The 15954-nt window shown below is 36.1% G+C and overlaps 1 protein-coding gene across 1 annotated transcript; it reads right to left on the reverse strand.

Moving 5' to 3' along the window:
- Positions 1 to 12865: 12865 nt before the first annotated feature.
- On the reverse strand, positions 12866 to 15256 carry LOC107869078 (polyubiquitin-like). Its single transcript, XM_016715654.2, has 2 exons — positions 15214 to 15256; positions 12866 to 13350 (listed from the first exon to the last, which is right to left on the reverse strand). The coding sequence occupies exons 1-2, from the start codon at positions 15254 to 15256 to the stop codon at positions 12866 to 12868; spliced, it is 528 nt and encodes a 175-aa protein (XP_016571140.2).
- Positions 15257 to 15954: the final 698 nt, after the last annotated feature.

The following is a 15954-nucleotide window of genomic DNA, read 5'->3' on the forward strand; positions in this document are numbered from 1 at the left end:
TCAGGAATCCTTGATCTGAATGTAACATGTGTTCCTGCTTCATACAAAGAAAACTTGTGAGTTTAAAACATGGTGGCTTATTTATGGATTTTGCTTTTGAGGCAATCACTCTTGCCCCCATCACATTTAACCTTGCTTCCAACCATTAGCATATGTCATCGACTTGCTACATCATTGACCCAAACTCAGATTATTAAGAGTTACTCTAAAACAAACACATTATCTCTGCTTTGCCATGCTCGTCAGATAAACCCTTTGAACCTTAGTATTTCCGTGAGTTCCCAGACTTTTCTGTTGATAATTTTTGCATACCTTATTTTGGCTCACAATCATGTCTCTTTTATGTGCTGGCCTTTTATCTTGCTTTGTGCAATTAAAGAAGCTGGTAGCCAGTTTTGAAATCTTTTCTCACTCATTTTGACATGAACTTGACTCAAAGACAAGAGAAAAATGACAATGATTTTCTATTTGAATAACTGACTCAAGAAAATAAAGTAAAGATAAAGAAAAGAAAGAGAAGATAATGAATGTTCCCATTTGAAACAAAGAAATAAAAAAAATTATCTAAAAATGACAGTCAACTCTAATGATTATGTTATGCATTTTGGATTAAGCTGCCTGATCTTTCCATTCAAAATTTTTACCAATTATTTTTGAGTTAATGGCTCTAAAATTTAGTTACTTGGTTGGACCCATTGCATTTGAAGAGCTCATTCAGCTAGTGGCACCTTGAAGGGTTTTCACCAACAAGCCTTTCTCATTTTCTTTCTCTTAGCTCACTAGTTTCCTATGGTGTATGTGAGGGTTATTCACCAATAAGACTTTCTTATTTTCATTTCTCTGAGCTCACTATCGCCTTATGGTTCCCATGAGGATTTTCACCAATAAGGCTCTCTCATTTTATTTTTCTCCTGATTCTTTATGTTGAGGAAGACAAGTAGTTCCTAAAATGCATTATCATATCCATAGCATGTTTAGCCTTAACATTCTCAAAGATTGATCTAAAGGTCTTTCTTTATTTGTAACTTGGCTTTTGGATAAGGTTAGAAAGAAAGGATGGCATGAGACCCAAACGACACTTGGAGTGGGATAGAACTTACAACTTTTGGAATCGAATCAAACAATGAGGATTAACTCATGCCCCAGTTTCTTTGGATGGGTGAATCTAAATTTTTATTTGGTTGGTTCGAGCCCAGAGTAGGCAGCCTACGTATCTCACCCCCGAAAGAGGAGAATCAGGTCATACGTAGTTTTGGCAGCTTATTCTTTTGATTGATTCTATTTTTTTCTCTTTTATTGACTCTTTTTCTTTTTGAAACTTTCTGACTCTACTTTTCTCGACACTTTTCTCTTTTCTTTCTTTTTGGACATATTTTATTTTTCTTCTCTTTTTTTTGTTGAAATTTTCTGACTCTATTGTTTTTCTCGACACTTTTTTTTTGAGCTTTGCTGACTCTATCTTGATTCTAAAATAGGGGAATGAAAGAAAATAGGACTAAAGCTCAAATGAGGTAAACAAAGGATGACATGATGTTTGGATAGCAGAATGAAATACCTTCGTCATATCAATCCTTGAAAATGCAAGTACATATCATGTAATATGAAAGTGAGAGATGAAGATCATTTGTGACATCTTTTTAAGAATTAACTTTGACTAAGTCTGTGCATCACTACTTCTTCTGCAAACTCCACCTTTGTTGTACATTTCTCACATCGAATGACTCATACTTTCGCGGATTTGATTTTTCTATTCCTTTTGATGTAGGATCATACATCTACTATTTGACTTAATTGAGACATGTCTTTCAATTGATGATCAAGTTATTCTTGCGATTCTCAAAATAATTGTCTTAGTTTTCAAAGAAGGCTTCAACTTGTCACCAAATGCCTCAGAACCCTACCTATGTTCTCAGATACTTTTCTAACTTTAGCCCCCTGATTCACAATTCATGCTCAAATTGAGTTTTAAGATCTGACTGAAAATTCCGCTAACATGTAATATCATTAGAATCAACATAAAATATTCTATGTAAAGAAAACAAACAAACAACACAAATTTAAAACACAAAGGAAAAAGGGACACTCCATTTAATTAAAATGAAAGATAGAAGGGTTTGAACATAACGACAAAGAGACAAAACAAGATAGATTCCGAACTACAACCCTGAAATAATTCAGATAACAGAAAAATAAAATAAAACAAACTACCAAACCTCTTTCTAATAGGGAGAGGGGTGACTTCTCAATTGCTCAGCCTGACATCTAAGCCACTGGTTTGCATATCAGCATGACTAGAACTTTCCTCACTGTCAGTGTTCTGCACCACAATGGATTTGTGTTGAATCATATTTTCTATTTCTCTTTACAAAGCATGACAATCTTCAATACTGTGACCCTGAACATCAGAATGATATGTACATTGTACATTAGGATCAAAGCTTCTTGAATGCGGTTTAGGAGTATACCCAAAGAGAGGACTGATCATGCCCCATTGTACCAATCTCTGGAATAAACTGGCATACAACTCTCCAATTGGTGTAAAACTATCTCTCGACTTCTGCCTTATTTTATTGTTTGGATTGGATCGAAAATAGAGAGTAGAAGGGCTTTGGTATGTTTGTAGAGTTGGAGGATAACTCTGCGGGGTTGGTGCACGCCATTGTGGGTAAGAAGGGAACTGAACATATGGTTGTGCATTATATACTGGATATGGAGGTAGAGTAATGGGGTATAGTAGATTTTGAGAGTGATTCTGTGGAGCTTAGGCCTAAACTTGGGTTTGAGCCTGAGGGTAACGATGACGTGGTCTTCTTGACCGTGTCTGTTGTCCAACTACAATGGAAGATACATCTTCCCCATTCTTATTTCCCCCAACACTTCCTGAACCCTTTTGAATTGCTTGAGTAGTTTCTTTCAATATTGCAAAACTCACAATGCGATCGGTCTTAATTCCATCCTCTATCATTTCCCCCATTTTGAGAACTTCAATAAATGGCTTGCCTAATGCAGGTAACAAGTGTTGATAATATGTTTCATCCTGCGCTTGAATAAATACCTCCACTATTTTTCTTTCTTTCATTGGCGGTTTCACCCTAGCAGCTTGTTCACACCATCTGATCGCATATTTCCTGAAACTCTCAGTATTCTTCTTCTTCATACTGGTTAGGGATGTCAGGGATCAATTCCACATTATATTAAAATTGTTGCACAAATTCATTAGCCAAATCATCCCAACTATTCCACCTATCAATATCCTGATCAACAAACCACTCTGAGGCTAGACCCGAAAGACTCTCACTAAAGTAAGCCATAAGTATTTCTTCTTTTCCTCTAGCACCTCTTAGTTGGTTACAATAGCACCTCAAATGTGCCACTGGGTCCCCATGTCTATCATATTTCTCAAACTTTGACATTTTAAAGCCAAGGAAAAGGTTGACATCTGGAAATATGCATAAGTCCTTATATGAGACACTTTTGTACCCCCAAGTTCTTGAAAGTTTTTCATAGCCAGTTCCAAACTTCTCAATTTTATGGCCATTTCCTCTTGTTCTTCTATCATAATAGGCTTCTCAGTGTTAAGAGGAAATTCAGGTGGTTGAGTGTAGCCATAAGGACCAGTCGACTTAAATGTGGACTCGTGAGCATAATGCTTATCACTAGAAATATTTAATATAAGCTCACTTGCAGAATGAAGAATCACAACTAGTGGCTGAACATCAAAAGTAGTAGCTTCAGGTGGGAGTTGTAACGCCCTAAAATCTCATCCCCGAGACGTCACACGGTGCTTAGGGCTACAAGTAGCCCTAAGCTAACCCTTTGATCTTGTTACTACTTCTAACACTTGCTTTAGGATAAATAAGCTAAACAATGATGCCTTACTGTGTCAACTATAATCCAAAATAGCTGGAAACATTGTCTGGATAGCAAAAATATTGATAGTCTAGAACACAACTTCAACTGACAATTTAGTCTGACAAAGCCTCTACTACTCAAACTGGAGAGCCATTGGGACAAACCCCCAACTGACTCGCAATGAGCCAAAAGTAAAACTCAAAACACTATAAAAGTGGAAAAGCTACAAATATAGGTCCTCGAACCATGAGGACTCACCAAGGGTAAGGATGTAGATGAGATGCTCGGAGATCACTGTCACTGCTGGGACTAAGCACCTGTACCTACATTATGAGACAATGTAGCACACAGACGTATATATGGATCAACACTTTGGGAATGTACTGAGTATATGGGGGTGTATGCATTTTCATAAAACAATATCAATACTCGTTAATAAAATCATCCATGCAAATAGGAATGACTCACATAGCTTGAATAAGTCTAGAATATAAAACTCATGAATCATGAATAGTGAAGCATGTAACACAAATCTCGCGAGTTATTATATTTAACTTTAACATCCATACTCTTCTCTTATTCTTAGTACTTGAAGTCTAAAAGAAGCTTTACACAATACTTTCAAACTCATGCTTTGATCTTGTAGAGAATAAAACCTCTTTAAAACCTAACGACTCAGAACTGATAGGAACTTTTAACACTTGGGAACTCTAGAACTCTTTTAGACTGGGACACTTAGAACTCGGGAGTTTCTTCTAACCGACATAAACCATGTGAGCTATATGGAGTCCAACGTCTTGCCCTTGTTGGGGATAGCTGTTCTATCCTTGCCATCGGAGTAGAACCTCATCTTTAGTAATCACTATCTCGGCCTTGGGCCCATAAATCTCGAACCTACGGTGACACGTAGTTATGGGGTATGAGACCTTGGAATCATACCAAACTCGGTGCTAAATAATACTCCCATATTTAGCTCAGAACTCTTAGAAAATTCACCTTAAAATAACTCAAGGGTCTATAATGACGTTCAAAACATATTTCTATTTGCTTTAAATCATATTCAATGAGGATTTCAACTCTATTCTGACCGAAAGGCCAAATCTTTCTCAATAATATCAAAGTACTCAATTTGTAGGTGCTTATAGCACAAAAGTTCATAAAATTGCAAATCTCAAGTAGGGCTTCATGACCCATAATCAAATCTCAAGTTAGGACTCATTAAAGTGCATATTAGATGTCATAAAGATTTACAAATCATATAGAAAATCTGGAATTTTCAACATTTTGCCTTAAAATCTCAACATACTCATGTACTTTAATCTCTAGACATTGGGACTAGTAAAATCTCAAGGACGAAAGAAGTTTCCTTGTTCAAACCCCACATACCTTAGATTATGACTTGGATGAGCAAACTTGTTTGAGGCTCTTCTTCTTACTCTTGAGAGATGGTTCTTGAAGCCTTTGACTTGGGAACCTTGAATCTTAACTCAATTTGTAAAATCTATGGTGAGTTCTTGAATTTCTTGGAGAAGAAATTTTGGTTTGTTCTAAGGGAAGAAAACCTTAGCTCTTGGTGTTTTTGGAGGAACTAAAATTATTTCCTTCATTTTGGGCTATATCTGAGTGTTAAAAGGGTGGGAAAAGACCAAAAAGCCCTTTTAAAAATGACTTAAAATTATTAATCAGGATGTGTGACGGTCCGTCAAGGGCCCAACGGTTGTCGGTCCTGCCTGTCGCACCTGGTCCATAACTTGGTTCACTACCTCGCCTGCGACGATGGGTGCGACGGTCCGTCGAGGGCCCGATGGTCTGTTAACCCTTACGGTCGAACTCAACCAGAACGAGGCCTCACTGCCTCCTCTACGACAGTTTGGGCGATGGTCCATCACAAGCCCAACGGTTTGTCGGCCCTCTCCGTCGCACCTGGGCGATTTTACTACTTTCTGTAAAATGGCTATATCTTTCTCTTTTGATGCCGGATTTCGACGAAATGGGTATCGTTGAAAAGATAATTCAATTTCCACACGATAAAAAGTTATTTTAAGGAAAATTCAGCAAAGTTTAAAAACTAATCACTTTGGAAGTCACTCCTTAATTTTTTAGGGCCTGAATTACACTTCACTTGAAACGCTCTAAAGGCTCAGACTACGAGGGAACTTTGCGCGGTCTTATAGAGTAGTGCTGAAAAAGTATGAATAGCAGGTGAAGCCAAGCATGTGGTAGTTTTGTGTTGAGGAGTGAGGAAATGAATATTGAAAGTGTTTGGATAGTGTTGCCCCAGAATAGTCCCTAATGCGTGTTGTGGCATGTCAACAAAAATGGGAAATTGTGCATGTGGCATGAGAGGCAAGCTAGAAATATATTGCAGATTATCAGTGAGAACTGGAGGAGGCGGCAACCCATTAGCCCAAGCTCGATGCATTTCTGTCATTTGCTGCCTTAATTTTCGAATCTCTTCATTAACTCCTAAATTCTCATTTCTCGAACTCTCTATCTGATTAGTGACAACAACCTCGGTATCCTTGTTGGCCATAACTTTCTCTTTGACTTGGAGCAATATGGAGGACCAGTCAAAATGCCACAAACCAACCACCTTAAACTAACTGGACAAGAGATAACAAAGGTGTTAGAGTTCAAACTTTCTCAAAATCTTTTTTGATTTTTCCTTTTCTTTGAAAAAGATCACCGAACCCTAGAAGGGCGCCTACGTATCTCACTCCCCAGAGAGGAGAATCAGGTGTGCGTAGTTCGTGAAGTCTTGCCAAAAATGACAAATTAAACTCTTTTTCCATTCTTTTTCTTTTTCTAGAAACTTTAAAAAGAAAAGAAGATAACAAATTGTCAAAAGAATTGATGAAAATCTCTTTTGAATTTCTTAATTTTAAACTCCCTATACAAAACGAAACCTATGATTACCAAAGAAAAATCCTTTTGGATTTTTAATTTTTGAATTTCGTACGAAAATGAGACTTGAAGCTATTAACAAAAAATCTTTTTGTGGTTTTCTTTTAAAGATGTATAGGAAACAGCTACTCTAAATGAAGAGTGAAGAAAATCTTTTTGAATTTTTTAAATAAGATCCCCGAACCCACAATAGGCTGCTTATATATCTCACTCCCGAGAGAGGAGAATCAGGGGTGCGTAGTTCGTCCAGATTGGACAATTAAGGATCAACTAACAAACTAAACCTTCACAAATGATGAAAAACGCCAATAAAATCATTTTTGAATTTTTAATTTGACACTTCACATAAAACTGACACCAACAACTACGAAAGAAAAAATTCTTTTTGATATTTTCGTTTTATGAAATGTACAAAACTTCTACCATTTTTTTTTTGAGTTTTCTTTTTATAAAAAGTTTCTATTTGGAAAAAATCTTTTTGAAATTTTTGAATTATGAATGCATGCTAAAGGAATAAAAGAAAAATCTTTTTGATGTTTTTGAGAAAATGAGTGTGAAAGGTAAAAAATCTTTTTGAATTTTTGGATTGTGAAAAAAATCAAAAGCCATAAAGAACTCTAAAAAAAACTACGAAACACTCTTTTTTTACTCACCTTTTCTTGTTTTCTTTTTTTTCAAAACTTTCTTGTCTACACACTTTACTTCTAACACACGCTTTCCCCAAATAGGTCCTCAAATGACCACGTTACCCTCAGAGATGCGACATTTAGCACGTAGGGATGCTTTAGAGGTGAGTCTCCTACAAATGGCCACATGAGTCCCGCTAGGTCTCAATATGATGCAGATAAGCATGACCTAAAGGTTGACCTACGTTGGGGTTCACTAACAAGGTTGTTCTTCCCCTCCTAAAATAAGGGTGACTCAACTAGAGGTCGTGTACAACACGTATACTACGGACTTGTTTCAAAAAGAATTGACTCGGGTTATACACATGATGCCAAATATAAAACGATAACACATAAGAAGAAAGACTATAAACACGTAGCACGTAGGCACTCAACAATGATAAAACAAATACGAATGATAACACAAACAATGTATATACACCCATAATGTCAAACTAAGCCAATACAACTCAAAAATAAGCTCGAATTCTGAAAGATCCCCAGCAGAGTCGCCAGAGCTGTCACACTCAGTTTTTTTTAACTCGAAAAGTTAGATTTTTAGGTTCGAAAAGATTTTTATTATTAAAGTGACAAAAGATGAAAATTTGTTTAGAAAAGAACGTTTATATTCAAAACTCAGAGTCGCCACTTGGCATAAATCGGGTGTGCCAAGTCACCTTTGAAAATCCTTTTTGAAGATGATTTTGACGCTAAAACTGATCCGCGAACAAAGATTTCGACTAAGGAATTCTATTGATCGAGGGGAAGATGTTAAGCACCCCTTAATCCCGTGGTTCAACCACTGTCGCTTGGTGGAGCGTATCGGCTAATTTGACATTACGAATGTATAAACCACACAAAAACACATAAAACAATCAATCAAATACACAAAATAAAATAAATCCAAAATATAGTGTCCAGTCCAATTATACAGTCCAAAAATAGAAAAAAAAATGCAAAAATGTAAATCTTATTCTAAACTAATCCTAAAACTATTCTCCAATGTCTTACCCGATGCCTCGGGCCTTGATCACGAACCTCTTTTGCATACATGATCTGTCGGGGCATTCCCCGGATAAATCAATACAAATTCCTCAAGGCATTTTCCGACCAAATGAGTACATTTTTAAAGCAATAAAATGAGAAAAATCACTCAACACAAACATTTACACATTCGATGATTAGAATCCTATGAGTTGCCTACCCCAAAATCTAGAATTTACCTAAAGATTTAACGGCCTAATCATGCTACTATAATGTTCAACAATATTCATACTTAAACCAAATTAAACCAAAGTCTTAATCAATCCAAATTCACCGTTTTATCAATTTCTCAATTCCACCCCAGAATTCAATCTCAACATAATTAAACTAATACGATACATGGTTCACCAATCAAGTTTTCACATCCAACTCAACATTAAACAATACACAACAAAGATTTACATATACCAAACACGATTTTATAAAATTAAAAGGAGAGAAGATAGAATTGAATCTCAAGGCTTCTTTTATTCAATCAACTTGAATCGATTTAAACAGCGAAGGAGCTTTGGGAATCAATGAACCTCGACCTTGAACTCGCCAATCGAACAAAACCAACCTCGATATACCTTTATTGTTTTCCACAAGAATCGCAAAAAAAATTCACGACGACCAACAAAACCCCATTTATGATTTCCGATAAGGGTTCGATTGCGGAGCGGGCTGGGTCGTTGTTTTCATATCACCAGAGCTCAGTCAAGCTCAACTGGTCAGAACTTTCGGATTTTGAGGGGGCTAGGCACTTTTTTCACTTCGCTGTATCTCCGGCGAGCTCGGAGATGGAAGAAATCGAAGCAAACGAGTCAAATTTCTGACCCCGTCGATCCCTTGTTCTCCCTCTCTTTCCTTTTCCGATCACCGATCACCCTCTACTGTTTTCTTCTCCTATTTTCTCTATCAACTGCTCTCTATCTCTCACGTCATCTGTTATCTATCCGCTTCTGTGTGTATCCCGGTGGAATGAGAGTGTGTAGTGTATATGGGTGTGTGACGGTGAGGTCAGTATGAGGGTGTGTTCTGTGTATATGTGTAGTAGTATGTGAGTGTGTGGAGTATTTGTTGTCTGTGTGTATCAGTGTATGGTGAGGATGAAGTTGTGTGTGTGAGTGTGTTCTCTGTGAAGAAGAAAAGGAAAAAAATGGGGAGTGTGTGGGTTGAGGGTTCTGTGCGTATGTATTCTGTTGATGGAGAATAAAAACATGAATTTAAGGGTGGTGAGGACCACGTGGGTTGGGTATGTGTGGGGTATTGGGTGGTGATATGAGTTGGTTGAGATAAAGTTTGTTAGGATAAGGGAATATTAGGGATTTAATTTGTTAGAGATTTATTGAAATTTTATTATTTTTTATATTTTTGTGAGATATAATCACATGGGTGAGGGTGTATGAAAATGTGAGGTGAAAAATGAATGATTTGGACTTTGGAAGGGACACAATTAGGTGTCTACGCAATGGAGAAACCGCAAGATGCCCCTTTCTGATTTTTCTTGCTATGTAAATGGTAAACCCTACTTATTTAAAATCATTCTTTTACTAACAACAGTTAAATAAATTGTTATTTTGACCCATTAATCAACTAATCAAATTAATTATTTAAATTATCCAAAACTTTTAATATATCTTCAAAATTTAGTTGAAGTCCCATAAAAATAAATCAAATATGTAACTTGACTTAAAAGTACGCTTCGGACCTATTGAAAATATTAATACACCGAGTCGAGGTTGTCTTGATCAAAGGTTGACTATGATCAAGCTTAAATTTATTAAAACTCAGTAATTCGACTAATGACATAAATTATTTTTAAACACCTTAAGAATTGGTACTACTCATCCCGTGAGTGATAATTCACGTACACAAACTATGGAGAGCGTAAAATAGAAAAATGAGAAAATTTCACAACGACCGGGAGGATCGTTACAACCTATTGAAAGAAGACTATATTAACAAAAGTATTAATATGACATAGGTTAACCTCTCCACAATCTACGTTCACCGCCCCCTTATGGTTTCAAAAATCTGACAAGGACGTAACAAGACAAATGACAATTTTTTTAATTCCTTGTATGCACTAACATTAAAAGTTTACGAGAAGACTAAAATATACTTAAAACATGAATCATAAACATAATCCTTCTCCTTTTATAAGGAAACTATTCTAGAGAGGAAAAAAAATTGTATGTTGATCCTGTTTTATCTAGTTCACTTATACATGGAATTCAGATCGAACCCCAGTTGCTTTCATTCAAATCCTTCATAAGAGTAAATTAAATGGACTATAAACTTTAACATTTGGATCTCGCCTTCTATATAAGATACCTAATTCCTACCATATCAGTACAAAATTTACCCCGGGATTTTCTAACACCAATAATCAAATATGAACTAACATTTTTATATAGGATTGTTATCCCTTATCCCACCTAGCAAACGATCCTCAGTTTGAGATTCACCCAAAAAAATAAAACAAGTTCACACATTACAAAATAACAGAAAAAGTTGTGATCTGTATAAGGATCTAACCTCTTCTTCTTTTTCTTCTTCATCGGCAATTCTCTTCCACTTCGTGCTCGAAGCCATCTTTTTCAAAACCTTGAAACTTCCTGCACAAAGCAATTCTTGAATGTGAAAATAAGAAGAAAAAGAAGTGGTAAAACAATAGAAGTTATGCACCCCTCTTAATAATATGATTACATGAATCAGATAATGGTCAAAGTAAAACTAAGAGTGAATAGTCACTCAACTTAATGTAAATGGTCACCATTAAATGACGTGACAACTGTAAGTTGTAAAAATTAAAATCAATAGATTTATTTAGGACCTAACCCACCCTAAACCCGATCCAATCTTGACTCGACCCGCTTAAAGGGTTGATTATATAAGAGGTGCCGTTAATAATAACATTTAACTAAAAGAACATAGTTGTTCTTCAATCTTTAGACCAACAAAAATAGACAAACTTTACCTTCGGTGTATTAGCTAATTGCAAATGATTTAAAATTCAATTGCATGAACACAAACAAGTCTCATTGTATACATATGTAAGAAACCAATATTCCAAGCACACAAAAGAAGTTAGACTTTCAAGTAAAGTGTCTTGTATATATGAAATAGAATGTACTCACTACAAGGATTAGATTAACCTACATTTATAATATAAAAGAAAAATTAAACATCAAAGTAAAATGTGAATAAATTACGTAATCTCATTTATAAAGGTATACTTTATTGCCTTTCAAAACTAAATGACCTCAATAAATCTAAAATCATAATTAGTAATTTAGGGAGGATTAACCACTTAAAAAGGTAAAATAAAGCACATGATCTTCAATTTTCTACAACACATCTCATTATTTTGCACATTCGTTGAAAATTAAGTAACCTTTGGACGGATCAATGATCTACTCATTTATTGATTCAACATATCTAATTCGTCCAAATTCAACCTAATCCACAACACACATAGAAATGCAAAGGCTTATACCCCTCAACTTAGCGATTTAAAGTGAATACACAAATCGTTAAAAAAGTGGTTAACATCCACCACACCAAATAATAAATGATGCATATTTACCATTTTGGGCCATGAATCCAAGAACTTTTTTTTAAAACCACACCAAATATAAAAAACAACAGATTGTATTTGTCCGACACAGACACAATATCAAACCAACGTGACTGAGTATCTTAGTTAACTGGAAATCGCAATGAAACAGTAAAGGTATAACAAGATACAGAGATAGCGACTTTTAACAGATTTCTCATACTCCACAGGCACTAACACGCGCAGCCCCCCACTATGTTCGGTTACCCAGCTCCGCGAAATAATCAACTAAATCTGTTAAATGGTATTTTCACAAGGTTACTTGTTCTACAGTCAGTACGATTACTCTGATCTCCTGTGTTGGCTCTGCTGTCCTCGACATCACCACTATGGTTCATAACAGAATTTGCCACACCTGTGACTGAATTCATCTGTCGGTGAGGTTGAGTGTCATCATGCAGCAGTCCAGTCTGAGGAGTACTATTTGTAGGATTCTCAGTGCAATTATAAACATCCAGATATAGAATGAATTTTGTACCTAGATAAAGTCCGGGAATCAACTAAACATTTTCCCTCGAACAAAAGCATTTGGAAATGAACAGGTATTCCAAGCTTATCTAGAACCATCCCCTTCACTTACTTGACCGAGTTGTTCTTGTGAACGTCCAGCATTACACATTCACGATCAGTACGTTTACAGATAAAGATCTGCATTGTTCCCTCCACCACCAGTAAGATGGAGCCTTCTTTGGAAATGAACAGGTTTTCCAGATACTGTTTTCCCATAAAGAGAGGCATTTCACCAATTGACCAACCAACCTTGCTCTCTATAGCTGTTTTAACATGGCGAACAGATAAACTAGCCCTGACTTTCTATTTGTTCGACTTGATAATCTGGCATTACAACACTAATTAGAAATCTGTCTTCTGGATTGAACACCAGATGAAGGGTTGATCCATCATCAATATTGAGATAAGCTAAGGTGTTGCCATCTTCAAGAAACTTTCCATCATGAAAAAGAGAGAATTTGCCCGAGCTTGTTCCTTCTTTGGCCAGAATCCTAGATTTGATATCCTGGATAGTAATATACATCTTTGAAATAACAGCAATGATGCCTTCAGCATACGATCTCTTTACATATAGTTTGATCTTTGGGATTGAATCTTCAACATTAGCATGAAGGGTGGAGTTCTCGCAAATGCCATAATCAACTAGCTTCCGTCCATCCACTAGCTTATTATCTCCTGAAAGCAGCTGTTGAAGACATACCAGTATGCCCTCCTTATCATGTAGCAACGCTTTGACATGTCCAATACTATCTGATTCCTTAACGTTTAACTTGACTGTTTTAGTGATTCTCAATTATATAGGTATCTGCAAGAGGATACCAAGAAAAATAATGCAAGATATGGTCATAATGGTGCAACTTTTTAAAAAAAATTCAAATTTTTCGCATTAACACCATGCATCCAACAAAAACACAATGCTGCAAAATATTTAATAGATGCATATTGCAAAAACGGCAATTAAAAATGTTAAAAATTATAAACATCATCCAGCAGAAATACTCTAATCACATATTAAAGCGTGGAAATTAAAATACAGATATCATGTATTTGATGGCTAAATACCCTACATATTACACAACACCACTCTTTCATCTTATGTTACTTCTCCTCCATTAGATTGTAGAATATAGTACGTTCTATTATCTTAGTTGATACATGCAATCACATGAAGGCACCAGATGTGTGGTACATCATGATCATGTAGTGCATTTTTTCTAGGTAGTGAAATACGGAAAAACTTAGAAAAATTCTCAACTACGAACTTAAATGAGAATCTGCAAGCTCAAATAAAGGTATATGTCGACAGAAACATAGATTTTTTGTATGCATGGTAGAATGTGTATAAGGAAAGATTTCACATTCTGTAACAGTATTTGAAATATAGATCAAACTAGCATCCTTTCCTTATTAACCGTTTTTTTATGCCATTTCTTGAACCTTGTTTAGTGCTTATGATTCAAATTAAGTTCCACAATATATAAAGTTCAACGATATCCAATCAGCTTGAAACGGTCATTCATTTCTCACTAATCAATGAGTAGCAATTACTTTGTTATCCATTCCTCTTCTTCAAATTTCTAACATTTCGTGTTTCATAATCTACGTTCATCCTCTGATGACATTTACAAGTTGCATCTCTAACTTTTTTTAGGAAATATGAAGAACATGTTCACAAACAATGCAGTGGACACATTGGACAGCTTGCTCATGTCTTTATATATGACACAAGTTGGCTCAATAAATGACGAACAACTCTGTGTCCCCTGTGATTCCATAGTCACCAAAACAGAGAGAAGTTCAAAACTGTGCCACCTATGATTAGTTCCTTCACGGGTACTTTTAGTTTATTCATGATTATCTTTTTCAAATAAGTGAAGGGGTGCCTTGGAGTAACGAGTAAGGTTGCTCCCATGTGACCAATTCAAGCCTTGAAATCAGTCTCTTGCAATGCATGCCAAGGTAAGGCTGCCTACAATAGACACTTATGGTGGGGCCCTTTGCTGGACTCCACGCATAGCGGGAGCTTTAGTGCACCGGGTTGCCCCCTCTTTTAAGAAAAAAAGACTTTTTCAAATTAGCAATGGGGTAGAGCTGGAAAGAGAATTTGCCAAACCTATGACTAAGCTTATTTACATCTGGCGGTGAAGTTGAGTGTCGTCACACTGCAGTCTTGTCTGAGGAGTATCCTGTGTAGAATTCTCAGTGTAATTACGAAAATCCAAAAAAAGAATCAACTACTTAAGAATTTATTAGCTAGCTAAATCACGGGAATCAGCTAAACCTTTTTCCCTCAAACAAATATGTGTGTTCTCTACAACTATTAGGGCAAATATACAAGAAACCTAGCCACTTTCTAAGTGGAACCGGCTATTTTACCTTCTCCAACAGAAACCTATAATCTTTTTGCAATTTTCATGTAGTCTAGCACTTCTTGAGAAGTTATCCCATGCTTGACATTAATTCACATAAATTTCATCTCAAAAAAACCTGATCAAACCTAAACACATATTTATTAGTATGCACATGAGATATATTTCATCCTCTTATACTCAAAGGAGCTTTTACGATCCGTGCCTTCATATGAAGGTTTTCAATTGGACACCGTGATTCAGATATGCAAAGAGAGAACGGATTTGCCAGCCCTTCTCTTCCTCTTCCTCTTCCTCTTCCTCTTCCCCATTCCCAAAAGCATTTTGATCACTCCAAAAACATCTTTTTTAGTATGGAAATGAGATACATTTCATATTCTTATATTCGAAGAAACTCTTTCAATCCACATCTTCTATATCTAGCTATATATATGTGTGTGTGTGTATGTGAGAGAGAGAGAGAGAGAGAGAGAGGGTTCTCAATTGGATACCATGGCAAAAAACACATGTACACCATGGATCTTCCAGTTTACTCCTCCAGCTAACAACTTTCTCAGCCCAAAACACGTCTTTATTAATATGGATCTGAGATAGATTTCACCTCTAATACTCGAAGGAAATCTTTCAATCCATATATTTTAGTACAGAAACATACAGATATATATGGCAAAAAACATATGTCCAGCATGGATTTCCCAGTCCTCCTTTTTCCTTTTTTCCTGCTCTTCTCAATTTGTAATGACTATTCCCTAGTGCTATCACGAGCAAGAAAAGATGGAATACAGGTTCCACAAAAGAGAAAAGGAACAAAAGAGGTTTGAGATACTAAATACAGTATATGATGGACGATCCACCAAGGGGAAGAAAATCTTTTAGCGCTTTTTACATATCACCCTCCCCTTCATGCAAGAAATGGTTTAGAGTTGGAGAAATCCACTCAATCAAGGGCAAATAAAGATAACCAGAACTAAAATTCTTAAATGGAAAAGAAGAAAGCAATAGCAGCATT

This window comes from Capsicum annuum, chromosome 4 (assembly GCF_002878395.1).
Source record: "Capsicum annuum cultivar UCD-10X-F1 chromosome 4, UCD10Xv1.1, whole genome shotgun sequence".
NCBI lineage: Eukaryota > Viridiplantae > Streptophyta > Magnoliopsida > Solanales > Solanaceae > Capsicum > Capsicum annuum.

Excerpts from the sequence above, each read along its gene's own strand:
- LOC107869078 (XM_016715654.2), bottom strand. The coding sequence starts at position 15,256 with ATGGGGAAGAGGAAGAGGAAGAGGAAGAGGAAGAGAAGGGCTG. Across the intron at positions 13,351-15,213 it reads GAAGAGGAAGAGAAGGGCTG|TCAAGTTAAACGTTAAGGAA; the intron begins GCAAATCCGTTC and ends TCACTAAAACAG.